The sequence below is a fragment of the Acanthochromis polyacanthus genome, chromosome 12 (assembly GCF_021347895.1).
Source record: "Acanthochromis polyacanthus isolate Apoly-LR-REF ecotype Palm Island chromosome 12, KAUST_Apoly_ChrSc, whole genome shotgun sequence".
Lineage (NCBI taxonomy): Eukaryota > Metazoa > Chordata > Actinopteri > Pomacentridae > Acanthochromis > Acanthochromis polyacanthus.
Window position 1 is genome coordinate 1,364,255 of NC_067124.1, and position 25,032 is coordinate 1,389,286.

Sequence of the window (25,032 nt, forward strand, 5' to 3'; positions counted from 1 at the left end):
CCCTGGAGCGGCGGGACCGCGCTGCTAACTTGCGGTATCCATGGCTGCAGTGAGGAGGACTGTGGTGCGCAGAGATCAGATGTTCAGTGAGTATCTGGTGTTAAATACAGCTTCTGTCAGTGATCTGCACGCAGGGCCAGCTGGTGACTGGCAGCTTTCTTGGCATCAGGAAAGATAATGACGGAGATGTAACTAAGCTTCAGGATCATCTTCTTTCCTCGAAGTTGTCTTCATCCAGTCCTCGGCATGCTCCGTTCACACATCCCCAACTCACCTGCTGGATCAGACCGTCAACATGAACGTCTTCGTGCACTTTCGAAGTTGTTCCCGAGTGAGTACATCCACCTTTACATCACATTTACTTATTCCATTAGAGGAAATGATTTATCAGGTCGGACCACAGCACAGATAAATGAGTAGCGTAGATTTATGATCACACAAAACTTTTATCCTGTGCGTAATTGTTTATTGAGCACATGCTTTATCTTCTCTCCATGGATACGTCACCAAACACTTCTATCTAAGCTCGCAGAGGTAAACAAGCAGAACAGGTGAGCGGTCACTGCTGGACTTTTCTGACTCCGCCTCGGACGGTTTAAGACGTTGTGTGATGATGAGATGGATTTGTTGTCATGTTGTGCTGTTGGCCAATGGGTTGAGTGTTCGTCATGGAGAACCACTGGTTTCACTGGGATGCGGGGGCTCGTCAGGGCGGGGTGACTGGAGGAAGACAAAAGGCCGACTGTGTCAAGTTACCACAGTTTGATACAGCAGCACTGGAAGTTGTTTTACTTTGTCGTCAAAATAAAAGCACCAGGCTGTTATATGGCAGCGTTTTGTTCTAAATGGAAATATTCTGTTGTGGGTCATTCCAGAAATGGAGGTCCACCAATAATCCATGGACAAAATACTAAAAAAAATAAAAATAAAAAATACAGTTGTTTTGTAAATGTTCTTTTCCTTAGAAAAAAAATCTGGAAAATAAAAACACCAAAACCTAGGAGCAAAGAATGGTTGAAAGTAATTTTAAAATACCATATAAGCCTGGGGTTCCCCCTAAAATGCCATTTTTCTCTTGTGATGACCAAACTGAATGTAAAATATGTACATACATGTATATACATATTTTCATCTACTGATTATTAGTTCTTATCTGTGATTTTATACATCGCAGACACGATGATCTTGTTGTAAAGCAATGTCCTGCTAAGAAAATTTTAGATTGTGGCATTCGATATACGGCTACTGTGACACAAACCACACATTAATGTTGTAGCAGACCAAGTATGTACCTCAGTAGGACAGTGTGCCCTGCCACACTGCACAGGAACAGCTCGAGGAACATGGCCAAGAGCTCAAACTGATGACCTACCCGGCAAAACCTCCAGATCCCAGTCCAGTTGAGCGTCTTTAAGATATATATAAACTCAATCATGTATACCTTATCTAGCATTCCAAAGGATGTGCTGCCAACATTTCAGTGCTAGATAACACAGGACCCCCAGAGGTCCCTGATGGGTCACAGCGGTTTTGGCAGTACAAGGAGAACCCGCACAGTATAAGGAAGGTGGTGTTTTATGTTGTGGCTGATCAGCATTTGAAATTATTTAATAAAAAATCTTCCAAGATTTGACAAAATACAGAAAACGTAATCCTGACTTCATTACTGCTTAATAGTGTTCTCAATGCAGAGCTGTTTTTAGCATTCACAGTCACACCTGACCAAGATCTCTGACAAGGTTAAGTGTACTTTACCACGTCTGCATGAAAGAACTCAACGACAAATAGAACCGTGCACTATCTTAGGTTTAAATGTTTAATGTATTTTAGGGTTTGTTCTAAATGTTTATATTGTGTTCAGTACAATGCAGATCATTAGTAACGATGAAAACCATTGACTGATTTTTGGACTCGGTACAGCTGCAGTAAAAATTAAAATCTTTTAATAATAATAGAATCTGTGACAACACAAAACTTTGTTAAAAAGCCTTTGTTTATTAATGTTTAACTTGTGTTTGATTAAAAACAGAGTGTGAAAGAGGCGACTGCATCAGAGGCAGAGTACGGTAGTGTATTTTCTAACTTAATTTATTTTAGCTAGAATCAGCAATAAAAACATAAAGGTATTGTAATTGGAAACATGCTGAATATTTGATCCAATAATCAGGCAGAAGGTCAGACCAGTAATTGGTAGACCCTTAATGTACATTATTTGTACATGAAAATGGCAAATATACCTCTGAATCTGGATATTTTGGTTTGTTCGAAAAAATAAAAGAGCATCTCTTAGTCATTTGGGCAAAAGTGCTTGAATGATGATGGAGAAATAGCCCACATATTGTCACTACTGTTACATGTCACCAGACTCATTCTTTGATACTGTCTGCCATACCCCTCTTACCTCCTGTTATCACACCTTTCTGCCATACCCCTCGTCTTACCTCCTGTTACCCAATTGCCCTTTTGTTCTGTTGTTTTACATTTATTTACAACCCCCTCCCAATCCTTTTATCCATTCTCTGAGATGTCCCTTTTGTCTTATCCTCTGTATTTGCATACAGCCCCTCCCTACCCTTTGATCCATCTTCTGATATTCCTATAAAATGTGTGCCCTGAAAATGTTCTGGGTGGGCTTACCTTCACAGGCTCATGCTCTGTGTTGGTAAGCCCACCGTATGCCGGAATACCAATAAACACCTCACTACAGCAAACTTTGCAGAACCAAGAGTGAAATTTCCTCAACAATGAGCAGACACAAGCAGCAGGGACCAGTTTGAACATAAATAACTTTTAATTTATCAATTATTTACAAATAGCTAATTGCACTTTTTTTCCCAAGCAAAATACCCAAATAGGTTTTGATTCCAGGTTTTCAAATGGGATCATCTTTTGCTTTCTTTATCTTATACAGTAATAAACTAAATATTCTTTTGATCAGATGAAAAAAGCAACTATTTGATGATGTTACTGTCAGCTTTCATGAGCAACAGATGGAACTCTAACAACATTAGAGGAGATTAAAGTCACACGAGATGTTCAGTCTGACAGAATGTGCTGGAACACTGACAATAACTGGCATTTACGGTGAGGATCCATGCAGCCTGCACATTATTAGCTCATGTACCGGTTTAGTTGTGGAAGGTTTAACAATCTAAGTTTCCTTTTGTTCAGAAAATATAACTGAAACAGCATGAAACGGTGTAAAAGTCATTAAATTAACACCGCTACAAACCCCAACAGTGACATTTATTTTGAAATTTGCACCAGGAGGTTGCGGTGCTGTTTGTTCTTAGCTTGACGATGTTCTGTGAGAACCTGCAAAGGAAAGCGACCTGGGTGCTGAGCTTCGTCCTGGGGAGGGCAGTGGAGATGTTTACTCCTCCTGGTTTCCTGGACCAGTGTTAGCCTCTCCGTCGCCATGCCGTAGAAACCCCGCCGGGCGCTTGGATGAAGCCTAACGGGGACTGCAGCAGCAGGGAGGCAGCGGGGCGGCTGTAACCGAGGGAGGGGAGAATGTACTGGGCTGCTGGCTTCGCCTCTTCCCGACCGTGTGTGGTTGAACTCGGGCGGAACCACAGCCTGCCTCTCGGGCTGTGCGCCTCCGAGCAGCAGCAGTCTTTGTATGGCTATATCATCGCCTTTCCTTTGCAGGACTACGGGGGCATCATGTCGGTTCTGGGCTCGGACTCTTGGTGGAAGAAGACTCTGTACATCACCGGGGGGGCCCTGCTGGCTGCTGCAGCCTACCTACTGCACGAGCTGCTCGCCATCAGGTAGGAACACACCGCATGCCGTGTAATTTTGGATGATTTATTTGGTGTGCTGTGCGTAAAACTATGAATGGATGCAGGAGTCCAAAGGGTGGAATCTCTGTGCAAATCTCGCGGTGGTTGCTGAGGTTTTCAGCCCCTGTTTTCCTCCTTCCAAGGACACGACCAAGAGGGAGGGAGAGCTAAAATAAATAAATAAAGGAACGAGTCACGCGTCCGCTCGTGTGCCAGCCCTCGTCGGCACCTGAGCGTGAATAAATGGAGCGCTCCTCGGGCGCTGCGGCGTCAGCCCGACCTTTAATGAACTCTGCTGCTGCGATGCACAGCAGCTGTACAGAAACACACGGGAAATAAATAAAAACAGGGCTTCATCTGCAGCTAGCTCCTGATGAAAGCGGATGAATGAGACGCGGTGTGAAAGGGATTAAAGCAGGACTGTTGTCAGAGCGAAGAATGCGTGTCTGTCAATGGAGGGATTATTTTTGGGCCAGGCCGTGGCCGGAGAGTAAGTACATCCTGTTACAGTGGCCTGGTAGCGGGCATTCACTCCCTCCCTCCCCCGCGATAAGCTGTGTAACCTTACATTTCGTGCTGCTGCTGAATCACGTGCAGGAGGCTGAGGCTGGACCGCAGCCTGCCGGCATCATCTGTTCAGGACATGTGATGTGTTGCTGCCACTGGCAGCAGCTCTGCCGGTGCAGTCAGCTGTTACTCTCCTCCTGCGCCCTGTACACATCCTGAAGAGAGGCTCCGTAAGAGAGATTTTATTTTCAATTCAGAGGAGGTGACCTTAAAGACTCTCAGATGTGGTGTTCAGGAAGGATCAGACATGAGGATGCTGGTTTCAGCACCACATGAGTGTGGACAGCGACATATCAGACTAAACCCTGCTGATGTTCGAACACTGAAAATACCAACTACTAAATGACATGGATGTGTTTTTTGTATGAGGAAGTCTGGAGTGGCAGAGAAGTATGTTAGAGTGGTGCAGGACATGTATGAGGACTGTAAGACAGTGGTGAGGTGTGCTGTAGGAGTAACAGAGGAGTTCAAGGTGGAGGTGGGAGTACATCAGGGATCAGCTCTGAGCCCCTTCTTGTTTGCTATGGTGATGGACAGGATGACAGACGAGGTTAGACAGGAGTCTCCATGGACTATGATGTTTGCAGATGACATTGTGATCTGTAGTGAGAGCAGGGAACAGGTGGAGGAGAAGCTAGAGGCATGGAGGTTTGCCCTGGAAAGGAGAGGAATGAAGGCTAGTCGCAGCAAGACGGAGTATCTGTGTGTGAATGAGAGGGACCCAAGTGGAAGAGTGAGGTTACAGGGAGAAGAGATCAAGAAGGTGGAGGATTTTAAGTACTTAGGGTCAACAGTCCAGAGCAATGGAGAGTGTGGAAAAGAGGTGAAGAAGCGTGTACAGGCAGGCTGGAACGGCTGGAGAAAAGTGTCAGGTGTGATGTGTGATAGAAGAGTTTCAGCTAAAATGAAAGGAAAGGTTTACAAAACTGTGGTGAGACCAGCCATGTTGTTTGGTCTGGAGACAGTGTCCCTGAGGAAAAGACAGGAGGCAGAGCTGGAGGTAGCAGAACTGAAGATGCTGAGGTTCTCTTTGGGAGTGACCAGGATGGATAGGATCAGGAATGAGGACATCAGAGGGACAGCACATGTTAGAGGCTTTGGAGATAAAGTCAGAGAGGCCAGACTGAGATGGTTCAGACATGTCCAGAGGAGAGAGAGTGAATATATTGGTAGAAGGATGCTGAGTTTCCCACTGCCAGGCAGGAGGCCTAGAGGAAGACCAAAGAGGAGGTTTATGGATGTGGTTAAAGAGGACATGAAGGTAGTTGGTGTGAGAGAAGAGGATGCAGCAGACAGGGTTAGATGGAGGGAATTGATTCACTGTGGAGACCCCTGAAGGAAAAAGAAGAAGAACATATGACATGGATGTGTTCTAACACTAAAAATACCAACTACTAAATGACATTAATGTGTTCAAACACTAAAAATACCAACTACCAAATGGAGCATTATTTATAAATCTATATTCAGTCCTTCTGACCTTATTAAATAATTATTATGTAAGCCGTTGGCTTTGCCACAGATCCTGCTTACACAACAAAAGGCAGAAACTACAATAAGGCGTCCCTATGACACTAAAGGAAACACTTTCATGCTTGATCATTTATAATGATAGAAGTTGTATCATTCACACACAAAAAAAATGCACAATATATTATCTTACATGGTGATTTTTCTTGTGTTGATGCTCATTTAGGCTCCAGAGAGGTCAAACCTTCTCAGAAATTAGAAAATAGCAAACTGTAATTGGACTACCAAAGATTCTAAAGCAAGTCTGAGACATAGTTCTGGATATAAAAAACATTAAATTGTATGGAAATGGGGCTGCATAGTGGAATAGTGGTTAGCATTTTCGCCTTGCAGCAAGAAGATCCCGGTTCAAATCCCGGCCTGGGATCTTTCTGCATGGAGTTTGCATGTTCTCTCTGTGCATGCGTGGGTTTTCTCCGGGTACTCCGGCTTCCTCCCACAGTCCAAGAACATGCTGAGGTTAATTGGTTACTCTAAATTGTCCGTAGGTGTGAATGTGAGTGTGATTGTGTGTCTGTGTATGTAGCCCTGTGACAGACTGGTGACCTGTCCAGGGTGTCCCCTGCCTTCACCCGAGTCAGCTGGGATAGACTTCAGCACCCCCCTGGCCCGAATGAGGATGAAGCGGTGTTTAGAGGATGGATGGATGGAGGATGTATGGAAATGGAAATAGATATTTACTCATGTTTTGCTATTGTGCTCCTTGAGACATCAAAGAGCATTAATGTGTGGTTTTCTGCAGGACACCTCTGAATAGAATAGAATAGAATAGAATAGAATAGAATATTATGTGTTTGTCCCACATGGGGAAATGTACGTCACAGCAGTAAAGTGACAGTAAAAAAAAAAGCAAGAAAACAAAACTATAATTAAAGAGGTGAAGTAGTGTACACACTATACAGTATACCTAATAAAAGCAGAAGAACACAAGGATACTACTGATACATGTCACTGCATGTACTGCACGTCATTTCTTCATCTTAAGCCAATCTTAGCATCAAACGATGTAATCTCTGACTTGGAGAGAAGTGGAGAGAGGGCCAGGAAGTTCACAGATCTGCACATTCTAGAGGAGGTAATGGTGTAGTGTTAGATTAAAGGCATTTATAGACAGGGATAGGTGATTTTCATTGAAAAAAGTTTCTAAATTTAAACCTTTCTATGCAGAGATCAGTTTTTAGGGGTTAATCAATAACCGGAGAGAGATTTTAACACTGACATGAGGGTTAGCAGTGTGACCACTTAGCTTATATATTATTCATAAAATAATGTTCAGTACAAAGCAGAGCAGATGTTGTCAGAGCGCTGTACTTCCATTAAGTTACACAAATCTAAAGAGCATTGGCCTGTGATAAAAGAGATCCAGAAGTGACCTACAGAGTCTGTGTCTGTCTGCAGGATGATGTCTGACAGCTGGAGAGAAACTGTTTGACATGATACATCACACATATTCCTCTTTAATTGTAGTTAGTTGCTGGATTGGCAGGTCCTGCTTAAGTTTTAGAGACATGGAAATAAATTCCCAAATGAATGTGCAATGAGACAGTGGAGTAAAGCAAGTAGGTTTTTAATTATTTTTTATTTGTTTGAATTTCTCAGTTCTTGTTTATAATGAGAGCTTTAATCATAATTGTAGTACTGGATGCCTTTCAAATCCACCTCACGTCCAGTGTTTGGCCTTTCAGTTATACTGCATTCACACACTGGCAGCTCCTCTCACTAATGAACACTAGTTTATGATTAAATGTGTCAGACAGCAGGCGTACAGACCAATAGGATGGGAAATCCTCCACCTTTGTTTCCTCAAAATTACAGCAGCATGATGACTCATGAAGTCAATCATTTCAGTTCCAACAGAAGAGACAGACACAGTGGAGCAGCTTCAGCCATATTCTGCACATGGAGGGACTTTAAACTCCTGGAGAGCTCAGATCTTCATCCATTTCTAATGACAGTCTAAACTAAAAATAACCATCATTATTAGGAAATAGCAATAAATTGGGCTTCTGGTAGTGATAGCCATTTTGAGATAATTGGAACTGGCCAATTACTAGGGAGTTTTCAGAGAGGGCCTTCACTGGGTTGCTTCTGGGGTCTGACTGGCTGCTGCAGCTAATAAGTTGTTTTCCATGTTGCATTTGAGCGAAGATAAATCTGTTTGCAGCTCAGTGTGACATCGAGAATGAACGTGTTTACCAGAGCAGTAGCAGGAGGTGATGCTGTAGGCTGAGAAATGGTAATAAGTGCCCTAAAACTTACTTCATGTTTCTTTCATGCTTGCGTTTTTTTCAGAAAGCTGTGTTTGTTTAGTTTAAAATTTAAAATAAGTCCACTGCAGGCAGAGTGTAGATCTGCTTCAAGAAAAACAGATCAAAAACAAAACCGATGTTTATTAAAGTTCAGTCATTTTGTCTCTTTTTTTATTAGTAAACTGTTGTATTTTATCAGCTCTAACAAAAACAATGATGTGAAATCTGTAATATATATCCACTATCCGCCTCTATTGTTCTCACTGTATTAGCACAGGCCTAATAAAACTCATATCAGACAACCTGTGGACTCTTTCTTGGTTACCTAAACGAACCCAAACTTGGACCGTTATACATTTTCATTTCCTGCACACCATAGACTGACAGTAGACTTTATTTCTGCATGGAGTTCAACAAGGACAACAAAACATTAGGTCTGTAGAGTCTAACCCTGAGAGTTACTAGGTCACTGCAAATAAAAACAAGTGCATGTTGGTGGGTATAGTTGTTTTAAAAAGCAGCTGAGGGGCACAGAGACTCCCTGCTGTACTATAATAAGCCACAGCTATGACCTGTTCCTCCCAGGAAGGTTTGTTCGAGGCTAAAACTGAACAGCAAGCCCTATTTTTTAATTCAGCTGCTGAGTTGTGTTTGGTATTTATCTAGCAGTACCCACTGACCCAGAAAACTGGCAGCCAGACTGATTTACAATTTTTCCAGGAAAGGATAACGCTGCAATTTTTAAAGTTGGTATCGAGGTTTTCTTCTCTTTACTCTTGTTCCTGCTGGTGTCTGCACACAGTTGACAGGATTTTAGGCACCAAAGTCTGTCTTCTTCCCTGCAAAAGAAGCCATTTGCTGCAGTTAGCAGTGGAAAAACAGAATCCACAGAATGAAAAGCTGATTTAGGCCTGCTAGGTGACAGCACAGAGCTTCTTGTTGTATCCTTATGTCAGTATGTTCTTCACATGTTCGTTTTCAGGTGGTTTTGTAGCATAAGTCGATATTTAAATATATGGTTCTGTGTTTAGAATGAATTACACTACTGTTCAAAAGTTTGGGGTCTTCCAGACAATTCCCTGTTTTCCATTAAACTCCCACTTTTATCCATGTGCTAACATAACTACACAAGGGTTTTCTGATCATTAATGAGCCTTCCAACACCATTAGCTAACACAATGTAGCATTAGAACACAGGAGTGATGGTTGCTGGAAATGTTCCTCTGTACCCCTATGGAGATATTCCATTAAACATTTCCAGCTAGAATAATCATTTACCACATTAACAATGTCTACACTGGACCTATCATACATTTAATGTTATCTTCATTGAAAGAAACTGCTTTTCTTTCAAAAAAAACAAGGACATTTCTAAGAGACCCCAAACATTTGAACAGTAGTGTACATTCAGATACTGGAAAGTGATCTTTAAATATAAACTCCACACAGCAGTGTTTGTTTACTAAAGATTGTTTTTCTCCATCTGTGTAGGAAGGAGCAGGAGCTGGACTCTAAGGATGCCATCATCCTCCATCAGTTCTCCCGGCCAAAGAACGGCGTCCCCAGCCTCTCACCCTTCTGCCTCAAAATAGAGACGTACCTGCGCATGGTGGATCTGCCCTACCAGGTGACACAAAGGGCAGCTTAAACCCTCTTAGCTGTTATGTGTCTGCTTCAGTCATTCTGCCTGGGGAAGCTGGAGGTTCTGTAGGACGTCTCTTCAGCCATTAATATCCTGTTCTTTCAGTATTCATTCCAAGAAACGCTGACGGTCCTGTCAGAAATGTAAAACTCGGGCCTCCCTGAGTGACAGAGGAGCTTTTAAAAAAACATGTTTCTCTTAAATAAACTCTGGACTAGTGACAAGTTGGCTGAAGCACAGTCTGCTTCACTGCTGTTCATATCTGTAAGGAAGAATGACCTACATTTTAGGAGGATTACATTCTATTAGAAATACCTATGAAGATGTTTGTTAGAGACATGCAGCGTGTTTAAAGATTTTTGCAGCAGCAGAGGCCCAGATTTTCTGACTCTGGCCCACAACTACATCCCATAATGCCTATTATGTAACTCAAAAGCATCTTATGTTAGCCTCTCCCTACCTAGCAAACAACCGTATTTTAATGCTTTCTGTTAGAAATACGTATGATGACATTTCTGTGAACAGCCCTGATGACTTTAGAAACAACAGTCACAGGTTGGTGACAAGAAATCCAAACTTGTGCGTGAAGTCATTAAATCCTCTTGTGACCCTTAAAATTCCTAAGCTCTGTCTAATCTGGTTGGGAAAATCTGAATAACAGCAATAAGAAAAAATATCTTTCTCCACAAGCTGCTCTGTGTGTGGAGAAGATCTACATATTCTCACCGGTCTTCGTGTTTCCGTCTGCAGAACTACTTTGACGGGAAGCTGTCGCCTCAGGGTAAGATGCCCTGGATCGAGTACAACCACGAGCAGGCGTCAGGGTCTGAGTTTATCGTGGACTTCCTGGAGGAGAAGCTGGGGGTCAATCTCAACAAGAACCTCACCCCCCAGGAGAGAGCCGTGTCCCGAGCCGTCACCAAAATGGTCGAGGAACACCTCTACTGGTAACAAACTCACGTAAACTCAGACGCAGTGTTACGCAAGTTGCAGCTGTGATTCAAAGTGTTTACTGAAACATTCCAATCCCCTTTTACATGATTGCAAAGACAGAATACAACGTTCTATGTCTATAATTTAATCTAGCTGAGTGCCTGCAATTGCTAACTCAGTTTTTTGTACATATTAATTTTAAAATATGTATTTTAAATGAATATAAATGAACATAAAATGCTAACTTGATTTAATGTACATATTCATTTTAAAATAAATATTTTAATTCCTACCTCAATGTTAAAGCATATCAGGGACCACCTACACTGATCTCATTGAAAAACCATAATAGCCTTGATCCAAAGGCTAAAAAGAGATATTGAGTCTTCATTTCCAAATCTATTTTTTAATTTAACCGTTACACATGCAGCCTTGTAGCCCAGGCTGACCCCATCGCTCCTTCACAGTGGTGAGTCACTCCAGTACTTGAGGGTAAGAAACACATTGCTGCTGCTGCTAGGGAATCATTTTCACCACTCCTCCCACACCCACAGAGGCTGTGAGTGTTTTTTATTACCTTAAAGCTCCATCCATCTTTCATTATCCACCCCCCCAGCACACACACACACACACACACACACACACACACACACACACACACACACACACACACACACACACACACACACACACACTAATCTAACCCTGTCTGACCCTGCCTGGTGTGGCCTATTGTGCTGCATTTACTAATGTCAGGACACACTTTGAACTAAGCTGTCAGGTCTTAGTCCTCACATAAAACCCTAAAAAGATTGTTCTGGAAGGCAGTAAATGAGAATGTACTGTCCGTAGCACCACTGTTTCTTTGTGTTTGTGTTTGGTAAACATGACTCCGTGACATTTCCTGTACAGCAGCAGAGCTCATTCGTGTAACCCACGTTCTCTCTCCTTGTGTAATCTCCCTGCTCCTCTTTCTGAGCTCCTCTATCCACCCTGCACCATCTTTAGACCTACATATAGACCTATTGATTGAATTATTTATGTCAGGGAAGGGCAGTGTGTTTGCTTGCTGCTCTTTTTGTGGTGAGACACAAGCAGACGGGCAGCACTGACTTCCAGTCATGTAGTCACAGAGTCGCCCTCCACACTGATGCTGCTATAAAAATAGAACTGAAAACTGCTGATTGAGGCAGCTGTGAGCTTTTTGACCATTTCTGTCCAATCAGCTTCACAGATTTGTCACCTATTAACAGTGATCATCAAAGAAGATCCCACAGTGTTTTCTGTTATAATTTATTTCTCTCAAAGATGTGCTGATCAATGTTATATTAACAACTGACCTAATAGATGTGTCATAGATGAGATGTTGTTTGTAGTAAAGAGCTTACAGAGAATTATCCTCCAACAGCAGTTTACCCTGCTCCAGAGAACATTTTTCCCTTTTTGTAGCTCCCTGTGAGATCAAAAGGCAGTAGAAAGCAGAGTTTTGACCACAAACACTGCTCTCTCACCAACCCTTTTTCTAGCAGGAGCTGAAGAAATCTTGACTATTTGCTGTCTGCAGTCCACAGCAGACAGACAAAACAAGTAGAATTTAGCAGCTGAAGTGCCAGATTTTTCCCTCAGGAGTCAGTCAAGGGCAAAACAGAGTAAAAAATAAGATGAATTCTGGACTTAGACTCAGCAGGTTGAAAGCTGGTCCTGGATGTTTAAGTTGGGAACTGTTCATTCACTTATTAGTCTCAACAACGTTATAAAGTGATGAGCAGATTTTGTGTTTGCAGCGTGTTGTGATGGCTCCAGGTGACTTTAAAGGCTAACACTAGTTTTCAAATTGACTCTGGAACAGTGAAGCAGCTGTCATCAGTCAGGGTTTATTATGAATGTGGATTATTAACTCCCATATTCCCCCTTATCATTTTTACCTAAACAACAAGAAACCACTATTGCTCTTTTTCGTTTTCATAATAATTGAGTAAAACCCATTTATTCGCTACCTTTACGGCCTTGATTTAAACGTCTCCTAGTGATTCAAATGTTGACTCACATATTTCACTTAAAAGAAGATATTCAGATATTTCAGATGTTGGCTAAATCCACTATTCAGCTTTCTGTCCTACAAAAGTTCTGTCTCAGTCTGTATTCCTGCTACTGTCTGAAATTTCTTTCAAATGCATTTTAACCCCAGAATAGATTCATTTTTAATGTAATGAAATGGGGCTGCACAGTAGCTCGGTGGTTAGCACCGTCACTTTATAGCTAGAAGATCCCCGGTTCTCATCCCGGCCTTCCTGGGATCTTCCTGCATGGAGTCTCCATGTTCTCCTGTACATGTGTGGCTTTTCTCCAGGTTCTCCAGCTTCCTCCCACAGTCCACAAACATGCTGAGGTTAACTGGTGATTCTAAATTGTCTGTAGGTGTGAATGTGAGTGTGATTGTTTGTCTCTATGTGTAGCCCTGTGACAGACTGTTACCTGTCCAGGTGTCCCCTGCCTTCACCCTCAGTCAGCTGGGATAGACTCCACCCCCCATGACCCTGATCAGGATAAAGTGCTGTATAGATGATGGATGGATGTAATGATGTTCTATTTTTAAATAAAACCTCCACTAAGTAAACTATCCATCCATCCATTTTCCTCCGCTTATCCGGGCCCGGGTCGCGGGGGCAGCAGGCGAAGCAGGTCGTTCCAGACGTCCCTCCCCCCGGCGACGCTTTCCAGCTCTTCCTGGGGGATCCCGAGGCGTTCCCAGGCCAGACGAGATATATAATCTCTCCAGCGAGTTCTGGGTCTGCCCCGGGGTCTCCTCCCAGACGGACGTGCTCGGAAAACCTCCAGAGGAAGTCTCCCTGGAGGCATCCGAATGAGGTAGCCAAACCACCTCAACTGGCTCCTTTCGATGCGAAGGAGCAGCGGCTCTACTCCGAGCTCCCTCCGGATGTCTGAGCTCCTCACCCTATCTCTAAGGCTGAGCCCAGCCACCCTACGGAGGAAGCTCATTTCGGCCGCTTGTATCCGCGATCTTGTTCTTTTGGTCACTACCCAAAGCTCATGACCATAGGTGAGGGTTGGAACGTAGATGGACTGGTAAATCGAGAGCTTCGCCTTACGGCTCAGCTCCCTCTTCACCACGACGGTTCGGTACAACGCCCGCATTACTGCTGACGCCGCACCAATCCGCCTGTCCATCTCTCGCTCCATTTTCCCATCACTCGTGAACAAGATCCCGAGATACTTAAACTCCTTCGCTTGGGGAAGCAACTCCCCCCCAACCCGGAGGAAGCACTCCACCGGTTTCCGGCAGAGAACCATGGCCTCGGACTTGGAGGTGCTGATCCGCATCCCTGCCGCTTCTCACTTGGCTGCGAACCGCTCCAGTGCGTGCCGGAGGTCACGGTCTTAGGATGCCAACAAAACCACATCATCCGCAAAAAGCAGAGAAGCGATCCTGAGGCTCCCAAACCGAAAACCCTCCCCACCACGACTGCGCCTTGAAATCCTGTCCATGAAAACCACAAACAGGATTGGAGACAAGGGGCAGCCCTGGCGGAGTCCAACACCCACCGGAAACGTGTCTGACTTAATGCCGAGTATGCGGACACAGCTCTCACTTTGGTTGTACAGGGACCGAACGGCCCGTAACAACGAGCCTCGGACCCCATACTCCCGCAGTGCCCCCCACAAAGCCCCTCGGGGGACACGGTCGTACGCCTTCTCCAGATCTACAAAACACATGTAGACTGGCAGGTCATACTCCCATGACCCCCTCAGCAGCTCCGCAAGGGTAAAGAGCTGGTCCGCTGTTCCACGACCGGGACGGAATCCGCATTGCTCCTCCTGAATCCGAGGTTCGACTATCGGCCGAATCCTCCCTTCCAGCACCCTAGAGTAAACTTTCCCGGGGAGGCTGAGAAGTGTGATACCACGGTAGTTGGCACACACTCTCCGATCCCCCTTTTTAAAAATAGGGACCACCACCCCGGTCTGCCACTCCCCAGGTACTGTACCCGATGCCCACGCGACATTGTATAGACGTGTCAACCAAGACAGTCCAACAATGTCCAGAGCCTTCAGCATCTCAGGGCGAATCTCGTCCACACCTGGCGCCTTGCCACCGAGGAGCTTTTTAACTACCTCGGCGACCTCTGCCACGGATATGGAGGCAGATACCCCCGAGTCTTCAGGCTCTGCCTCCTCCATAGAGGACGTGTTTACCGGGTTCAGGAGTTCCTCGAAGTGCTCTTTCCACCGCCCAACGATATCCCCAGTACGGGTCAGCAGTTCTCCACCCCGACCATACACAGCCTGAGCGAAGCCCTGCCTCCCCTTCCTGAGGCGTCGAATGGTTTGCCAGAACTTCCCCGAGGTCGACCGAAAGTCCTTCTCCATGGCCTCCCCGAACTCCTCCCACACCCGAGTTTTAGCTTCCACAACTGCCACAGCTGCCGCCCTTTTGGCCAGCCGGTACCTGTCAGCTGCTTCAGGAGACCCCCGAGCCAACCAGGCTCGAAACGTCTCCTTTTTCAGCCTGACGGCCTCCCTCAACGCTGGTGTCCACCAGCGGGTCCTTGGATTGCCGCCGCGACAGGCACCAGTGACCTTCAGACCACAGCTCCTAACAGCTGCTTCTGCAATGGAGGCTTTGAACATGGACCACTCAGAATCCATGTCCCCAACCTCCCCCGGGATGCAGGAGAAACTCTTCCGGAGGTGGGAGTTGAAAACCCTACGGACAGGGTCCTCCGCCAGACGTTCCCAGTTCACCCGCACTACACGTTTGGGTTTACCAGGTCTGTCCGGCAGTCTTCCCCGCCATCGGATACAACTCACCACCAGGTGGTGATCAGTTGACAGCTCTGCACCTCTCTTCACCCAAGTGTCCAAGACATACGGCCGCAGGTCTGACGATACGACTATAAAGTCGATCATCGACCTTTGGCCTAAGGTGCTCTGGTACCAAGTACACTTATGAGCAACCTTATGCTCGAACATGGTGTTTGTTATGGCCAAACCATGACTAGCACAGAAGTCCAATAACAAAACACCACTCGGGTTCAGATCGGGCAGGCCGTTCCTCCCAATCACCCCCCTCCAGGTTTCTCCATCGTTGCCCACGTGAGCGTTGAAGTCTCCCAGGAGAACTATGGAATCCCCGGGCGGTACCCCTTCCAGGACCCCACCCAGAGACTCCAAGAAGGCCGAATACTCTGAACTGCTGTTCGGCGCATAAGCACAGACAACAGTCAGAGTTTTCCCCCCTGCAACACGAAGTCGCAGAGAGGCGACCCTCTCGTTCTCCGGGGAGAACTCCAACAAAGCGGCGCTCAGCCGGGGGCTTGTGAGTATCCCCACACCCGCCCGGCGCCTCTCACCCTGGGCAACTCCGGAGTAGGAGAGAGTCCAACCCCTCTCCAGGATTCTGGTTCCAGAACCCTTGCTGTGCGTGGAGGCGAGCCCAACTATATCTAGCCGGTATCGCTCCACCTCCCGCACCAGCTCAGGTTCCTTCCCCGCCAGTGAGGTGACGTTCCACGTCCCCAGAGCTAGTCTACGCCACCAGGGGGCGGCACGCCTAGGCGCCCGCTCCTGCCTACTGCCTGGTGGGCATAGCACCCGACCCCAACTTCCTGCCCTGTAGGTGGTGGGCCCACTGGGCGGACTAAGTAAACTAGATGATCCTAATGTGGTAAATGTTCAGTTAGTTCAACAGATAAGTAAAAATGTGACTTTTTAAAGGAATTTTGTTTTGCATCAAAGTGTTTTTACTATCATTATTGTCAGTGTTTTTTTTAATTATGTTAAGAAAAACATACATTTTATGAATATGTTCAAAATAAAAGAGCCTGAATCTGAAAATCACAATTTCTAGAAGAAAAAAAGGCCATAATCTTGTAAATTAACGTTACACTGAGTGCTTTTGATCACTTTGTTAGTAAACTCTCAACCTTTTCCACTGCTGAGGTTCCTGTACTGACACCAGGCCACATCTGTTTAAAAATGCAATCAGCACCGTTTTTTAAATGCTACCAAGCTTGGTGCACGTAGTACATAGGATCTTATTCTTCTATACAGATCAAAGTAAGATTTTCTCATCATGACTGGTCTGTTCATCCTAAAGCTTCAGATAAAACATTCACACTCCTCTACTTTAATATCAACTGAGTAAAGATGAAATCCTTTCCTTTCTTGCTGCCAGCTCTGTGAGGCTCAGTGCTTTGTTTTTTCTTCAAATGTCTGAAAACAAAGGACAGTTTGTCCTCTTGTGATATCAGATAAAGTAACAGGAAATAGCGTGTGGCCAGTGGACAGTCACCACTCCCACATGTAACATAGACCAGATGCTGGAATTCAATTAATATTGAGCAACGAGTCACATGCAGCTTTAGACAGCAGCAGACCGGACAGTAGGACGTCTTTACAGCAGTAGTATGACATCAGGCTTCCAGGCTTTTGGATGTAGAAGCTCAGACTGGGGTGAGGTGGTGTGAGAAAGGGCAAGTGTGGAAGGATGCAGCAGCTTAATCTTGTTAGACTCTGCACGCACAGTTAGCCCCAAGAGAGCACACACCACAATAAATGCAGCACATTTAAAGGAGAGGAAACAAGGTGGATCCGTGTGAAACTGCTTTTCTTCTTTGGTTTTCTTAAATAAATCTGTCACGGTCACAAAAAAAGAAAAAACAGATAAGTGGGAGAAGAGTAAATGAGGGATTTGGAGGATTTGAGTTGAGCTTGTTTGGACATAAACACATAAGATCTGTCTGGTGCTGTGAGACAAATCTCTGCTTGATGTCTGTGGCTGCCCAAGTTTCCTTTTGTACAAACAGCAGGGAGTCTGTCTGCGGTCCTACCTTTAGGACAAATGACTGTAAGAAGACGGTGCATTACAGGACTAAATGGATGCTTTTGCTCATTAGTTTTCAATCCAGATCTGTAGTGGAATTTTTCATGTTTGCAGCTTTACTTTTTCTTTTCTGATCATATTTCTACATGAGACGCAGAGACCTGGACTTTACTCATGGACAGTACAAGAAGCTGACAGTTTGAGGGGCTGAATGTATGCCGTTATGCCCAGGCAGAGAGCAGTGCAGCTGATAGATGGGGCAGTGGGACGACGTGGTGGTGGACTCTTATTGGTTAGGTTGAGATTCATTGTCACTGGACATAAAGCCCTACTGGTAACATGATGCAGGGGCTGGAACTCTGATTCACTTATTGTTGACGTGACTCTACATCAGTCACTGTATCATAGATTCATGAAGAGGAGAACACACCAACTAAAATGAAAATCTGTGAGGATGGGCTGCTACTGCTACTGGCTCTGAGTGAGCTAAAAAAAAAATCAAAAGCTGCAGAGAAAGTTAAAGGTTCGGGTATTACTGGGCAGGTAGATGTTAACCTTTTATGAAGACATTTGCACATAGTGTAGGCATTTTAACACTAACAAGACAAAACAATAAATAAACAAGAAAAGCACTCAGTACTCCAACAAGTGGTTTTATCATTTTTGACCGATGGAATCTTTAAGCAATTTGTGATCCTCAGCGGGGGATTTGTAGTAGGATCACAATCAGCTGATGTAGTGTTCACTGGTTGTCATGGTTACAGTGACGCTGTGACGCTATCTCGCAACGATACAGAAATCTTTAACTAATCCGTGGATCCAGACTATAAGCTGCATCACTGATAAAATCTATTCACTTGGTCCTTGTGTCATTTCTGATCTACCCTGAAAATTTCATCCAAATCCATTAGTCTGTTTTAGAGTAATGTTGCTGACGGACGGACGGACGGACGGACGGACGGACGGAATGAATAATAGAAACTTTATAATAGAAATAGAATAATAGAAACTTTATATTAATGTTTTAGACTAGGGGTGTCAAACATATGGCCCTCGGGCCAAAACCGACCTGCAAGATGACTTTGCAAAGTATACAAATAAATTACAGAGACGACATTAAGAAATTGGAAATTTGTAAAACTGTAAATTTAAAATAATTTCTAGACCGTAAGTTTTGTTGATCATAAAGTAAAATACTCGATTGTTCAGTTCCAGATGACTGAATGTTGTGTTCCTTTGTAGACACTCTGTGATGTGTAGCTTGTAATGTGGAAATGATAAACTGAGGCTGAATGTTGTTGAAACTGAACTTATTTTTCTCAAGAAATTTCAGTTTGTTCATGATGTTTTGTAAGAAAATAATTTATACAATGTGGACATTTTCCAAATGCACTTCTTTGCATTAAAACACAGGTAAATATTTGGAGTTATTTATTAAATATTTTGGTTATTTATAGGTTATTATGCTGTGATTTCACTGGTCCGGCCCACGTGAGATCAAACTGGGCTGTGTGGCCCCAAACTAAAATGAGTTTGACCCCCCTGTTTTGGACTGATACTGGGAATCCGTGTCTTTTTTTATTTAGGAAAACGTACAAACTCCACGTGTTGCTATGACACATTCTGGGCTTTAAAAGCACCTTGTTGCCGCTGTAACGTTCACCCAAAGCTGTCCACGTTTTGTGTTCCTTCAGGACGATAGCCTACTGCCAGTGGGTGGACAACCTGGAGGAAACTCAGAAGCTGCTGGCGATGAGCGGGCCTCTTAGCGACACGCTGAAGTGGCTGCTGAGCCACCTGAACGGCAGCATGGTGCGCAGGGAGATGTACGGCCACGGCATCGGACGCTTCTCCAAGGAGGAGGTGTACGCACTGATGGAGAAGGACATGAGGACGCTGGCCACTCTGCTGGGTAGGAAGATGCTTACTCCATTACAAGTACCACTTACCTCAACAAAGTTATGTCTGAAGGACTACCCTAACTCTGTTATCTGATACATGGCAGAGTTGGCAGTTTTTTCAATTTATGGATAATGAAATTACATCTTATCATAGTACAGATCAATTTCCATTGGTAGGAAGCTTTTTATTTAGTCTTATAGGATCACTGTCTTAAATGTATTCATAAAGTCAGTTTGGTGGATGAATAGTTGTGGAAAAAATGATTAAATCTGAACATTTCATTCACAACCTAAAACCTTAAATCAGGCACCAGAAGTGTTCATGCTGATATTGGAGAGAGAAGGAGAAAAAGAGAATCAAGCTGATTTGTTGACAGTATTCTCACACCGGGATGCTCACAGGGAAAATCGTTATATTTCAGGCTATCATGGCGGAATATTTATGACTAAGGCAGTCTGACAAGTTATCTTTTACAGGTGGTTTATCTTCCAAAGATTCATTTGTGTGGCTTTGATGTATGTCACTATGAAATCCTCATCACATCCTTGTTTGCACTTATTGAGATACAGACAAATAAATGAAACAGGGAAGATTCAGGATGCAATATCGGTGTTCAGATGGAAACAAGCAGTCAGATGGAGGAAAGAAAAGCTCTTTGCATTGATCTGTTTGTGTCATGTAAACCACTGTTGTAAAATGGAAAGTCATTCCCAGAGTGAAAGCATCGGTACGCTCTGCAACCATACAGCGCCTCCTTGTTCAATGTTTGCTGCGCATAAGTGCCAGAAGTGTGGCTCTGAAATCTGAAAACCAGTGTCAAGATGAAATTAGTTTACTATCAAGTGTTTTCTCTAAAGCAGGGAGGCACACAAGGACAGCTACTGTCCCCACTTGGCCTCACTGTAGTGTTTGACTTTTACTCTGGGTTATTAACACTGGTTACGAATAATAAAAAAGCAACAACTTTAACTTTAGCATTGTGGGTAATTGGGAGTATTAAAGCAGTGATTCCTAGCCAGGAGGTACATGAAAGATTGCAGAGTAGCTATAGTATTTATTTGACAAAGTAGATATAATTCCACAAAAAAAATATCCTTGTGTGAGTTTTGGAGCCTAACGATCCAAATACAAACATACAACTTGTTTAATCCTTAGTAGTGAGCTAACAGCTGTCACTGCAAAATGAATGGATAAAATAAATGTAAAGCATTAGTTTAAGGGTGGATGTACATTTAAATTATTATCCAAGTGGGTAATTAAGAAATAAGAAGTTGAAATCCGTCAGCCGTTATCTACACACCACTTAATCCTCATAAAGGTCATGAGGGGCTGGAGTCTGTCCCACTGACTGAGGGTGAAATCTGGGTAAAAACACCAAAAAGTGATGCATAAACAGCTGATATCACTGAAGGTTGTGGATGAAGTATTGAAACATCCATGAGTGCCCTACTGGTAATACATTTAATTACTACTGTGTCTGCTTTTGGTTGTATAGTCTGACATCTAGTTTGAAATCAGTTGAAAGACTTGTGCTGTTTCTATCGTAGCACTTCATTTCATCTGATGGCACTATCAGAAAACATCAGACAGAAATACAGTTTTTTTAGTCACTGTAAATGTTTTTATCGACAATTAATCATCATTTGCGTGTTTATTTCCCCTTTGCTGTGGAAACTGATGAAACTGATGAAGCTGATGTTGTTCTTTGTCGTGTAGGAGATAAGAAATACTTCATGGGCTCTAAGATGTCTACATTAGATGCCACAGTGTTCGGCCATCTAGCTCAGGCCATGTGGACTCTACCAGGGACACGACCAGAGCAGCTCATCAAAGGTCAGTAGATCGCTTCAGAAATCAGACATCAATGACAAACTGCAGCAGAACTTCCATGAACATTTACAACTTTCTGCCGCTTTGTTTTCGTGGTGTTTTTTCTTTGTAACCACTAGATGGCAGCGATGCTCTACTGCTGCTGGCTTTGGTAGCTGCTGTTATGTCTTGAACAGAAAAGAAGGCACTTAAGTCTCTTATCTTTTCAGTGTCAGAGCTTGTGATGTCAACAATGAAGATTCTGCATTTTAATACTTAATTTATGATCAAAGCGCTTGTTGGAAGAGGACAAGACAAAAAAAACTGCCATCAGACTTGTATTGACCCACAGTGCCATTAAGAACCTGAGATGCTTCCTGCTGTGTCTGTTAAAGCTCATACATGTGACCCTGCCGTCTCCCCACAGGAGAGCTCATCAACCTGGCCATGTTCTGCGAGCGGATGCGGAGGAGGTTCTGGCCTGAGTGGTTTATGGAGGTGGAGGATCTCTACTATGATGGAGACAGTGAGAGCAGCGGCGGCGGCTCGCCGACAGGCCAGCTGGACTTCGGCCTCTTCTCCAGGACTGACACTCTGGACGACAGCGACGGCAGCAGCCAGTCGGCCGGACACACTCACACACACTCCCCCGACTCCGACCACTCCCTCTTTGACTCGGACGTGGGCACGGGGTCTGACAATGACATTCAGCTTAAAGAGGAGTTAATGCCGGACCTGGAGGTGTGACCTGCAATCGGCTGACAGACTGAGACTGACTGGAGGCTGGAACATTCTGCTGTGTGGTTTTTGCTTGATAAAATCTGGCTGGAACAACCGGTCCAGACGACAGCTCGCACAGCAGAAGAAAATATGCCAGTTCTTCCAACTGCAATACCCAGCATGTTTGAACATCCTAGTGGACAGACTGGGCGTTTATATGCAGAGGATACAAACTGAACCTCCTAATAATACACATGCTACTGTACGGTTCGTCCCCTCCTGTAACGTCAGAACTGTCCCCGTGGCGGTTCGTCTTTGCCTTATTTGTCTCGTCCTAAGATGCAGAAGCTGGTGTGAAAGGTTAACACGAGGGGAACATCTCATCTAATGAAAAGTGCGACGACAACGGAAGAGCGTTGCAAGACAAGACAGGTGGCTCCTCACTTGCTATGAAATGATGCAACTAATCACCACTCTGCCACGTGTCATAACGCACAAACCCGTTCAGACAGGTAGAGACTGATCATGTGGCTCCAACAGAACAGCTGCTGTGTCTGTGCTGTCCAACCATCCGTGTGCTGAAGAGTAAACACAGATGACATGGAGTGCCAGTCTATGCCCCTAGATTGATCCCTGTGTCATTTCCTTTACGCTACTGTATGTGGAAAGAATCTGTGTCAGAATGATTTGTGTCTCCATCAGACTGCGATTGTTGAATATGAGGAAGGATGAGCAGATTTGTGCCTGTTTCATTTACCGGTTATCATCCGTGTTTCTCTCCAGTAAGTGAATATCTTTTTGCATTTTGTTGCTGTTGAGCTTTGGGTTTTTGGTCATTTCATTTCCTTTCAGTCTCATTTAAGAGCTGCAGTTTGTAAATTTGACCACTAGATGGAGTCAGCAGTCAGCCTGTTGCCTTCTCCATTCTGTAACGTCAAGGTCATTCCATCCAGACAACCTGCAGCCCTTTTAACTCATGACATTACTTCTACTTCATTCCAACACTTCCATATTGTGGTTCCCATTCAGAGGTGACCTGTCAGTGTGTAGGTGTGATGTGCGATTGCATGCCTGCTTACATACTGAAAACGTGAGCGCAGCATTAAACCAGCCTTAGTGCTCAGAACATTAAAAAATGGGTGAAGCTTCTCTACAACAGTTACTGTTGTGATTTATTTATTATCAGTGCCGTGTGGTTATTATTCTTTCTTATGTGTCAAATATATATTTTTTGTTAATCTTTGTTTTCTTATTACTCTCAAAGAGAGATGTTATTTTGCACTAGTGGAAATTTATTTTCACCTTATTTCAGTGGGAGAATTCTGCTGTGAAGGTACAGAGTAGGCTAAATGAAAGGGAAACACGGATGTAAAGGAGGACGCTGAGTGTTTTAATCATGAATCCACTGCGAGGGGACTGCTGCTTGTGTCGGCTGTGTGTATGAATGTTTCTGGGTGTGAATGTCATCAGTGAAGCAGTTGATGGAAAAGTCTTTGCAGACTGAGTCAGAATACCAGATCAATCAGGGCTGCATATCACTACGTGAAAAAGTTAGAATTTGGACCAAAAAGTCTGGAGAAGTGTTTGCTTTTGTCTGTGACGTTAAGCTAGGCGGAGGTACGTGTAATCGAAAAGCGATGGCTGTTAAATAGAGATTGTGGTTCACATAGAGTAGGTGTGGTTCATATTAAAGGGTTGGAAACACCCAAATTACAGAATGCATTCTCTTACTTACATCAAATGGTATCTAGTCATGCAGATGGGTTTGGTTTTGTTGGTCCAGGTTTTGCTCTTTATCAGTCTCTCATACAGGAAACACATGGTCAGTGGGTTTCATAGAAAATAGTTCCAATGAAACTGTTTAGAATGGAGCTGTGGCAAAAAAAATGACAGCAGACATGTAAATCAGACAGATGAATCTGAACAAAGCACATGTCAGGGTAAAATCTGATTCATGTCGGGAGAAACTCGTAGTTGGCTCTTTGACTTTTAGATTTTGTCAAACATAAATGAAATACTAAAATTGAACACGTCAAATATTGCATACTTTACCGTGTTTAAAACTGTAGTTTGGATGTGACAGCTGTCAGGAAGATGTGAAGATTTAGAGATGTTTCTGTATGATTATGTAAAGCTGCTATGGTCAGTATTTTTACATTAACAGTGAATCAGATTTATGTTTAATGTGATAGGAGTCAGCTGCAGTGATGAACCTGCACTGAATTATCTCTGACTTTACACTTTCCTTTAATTCTATGGAGAGTTTTAGCCCCTTATTGTTTCACTTTTATGACTAACAACGTCAGGGTTTCAGTTCAACTTTACTGTTTTTATCTGCATCATTGTCAGAAATACAGACACTACAACCAGCATGTTGACATGGTTGAGATAATTCGCTCAGGAGTTGGACACCAAACCAACAATAAATGTAAAGGTAGTGTTGTATTCACAGTCTGTTCTGGTGCCCCACTTATCAAAAATATACCAGTACAACTTTAAATATTCAATCCAATTCCATTCCATTGTGCTGGAGTAAAGATGGTTAACTTAAAATCTCGACAAGCAAAATCAAATCTAGATGCACATCTCATACCATTTGAGGTACCTGAGTCGATCTGATTTTTTGCAGTTTGAGGGAATAAAATGCTTCTTAAAATTGTAGCCTTGATAAGTGAGTTAGTTGAGCGACGTGCAGAGTTTGATCCAGATGTTGGGATTGTTGTAACAACCTTCTTCCATCATGTCGTCCTGTGGTTCGCATCCTGACCTGACCCTCCTCGGCGTGGGTCCTGTGCTTTTCAGTCGCCTCATTTGTCTGGGCGTCATATACAGTTGGACTGCTTTAATCAAGCCATATTAAAACTAGATGTCTTGTTATTGGAACCATGTCATAGCATTACTGCTGGCGTAATGTAAATACTGTATGTGTGACAAAGTGTACAATACTGTATGTAGAGCTGACTGACTGATCAAACTACCCATGGCAGTGCAGTCGTTAAAAACCGGAGCGACTGGATGATTTCAATAAAGAATAGCTGTGACAATTTTAAA

General features: G+C 43.8%; 1 protein-coding gene across 2 annotated transcripts; it reads left to right on the forward strand.

Moving 5' to 3' along the window:
- Positions 1–196: 196 nt before the first annotated feature.
- faxcb (failed axon connections homolog, metaxin like GST domain containing b) lies at positions 197–25,032 on the forward strand. Of its 2 annotated transcripts, XM_022204824.2 has the most exons (7): positions 197–331; positions 3,652–3,773; positions 9,623–9,758; positions 10,524–10,720; positions 19,245–19,462; positions 21,169–21,285; positions 21,689–25,032. In XM_022204824.2, the coding sequence occupies exons 1-7, from the start codon at positions 296–298 to the stop codon at positions 22,006–22,008; spliced, it is 1,146 nt and encodes a 381-aa protein (XP_022060516.1). In that variant the 5' UTR covers positions 197–295; the 3' UTR covers positions 22,009–25,032. The 2 variants fall into 2 exon arrangements, with proteins under 2 accessions (XP_022060516.1, XP_022060508.1); XM_022204816.2 differs by lacking the exon at positions 197–331 and having other exon boundaries at positions 3,245–3,773.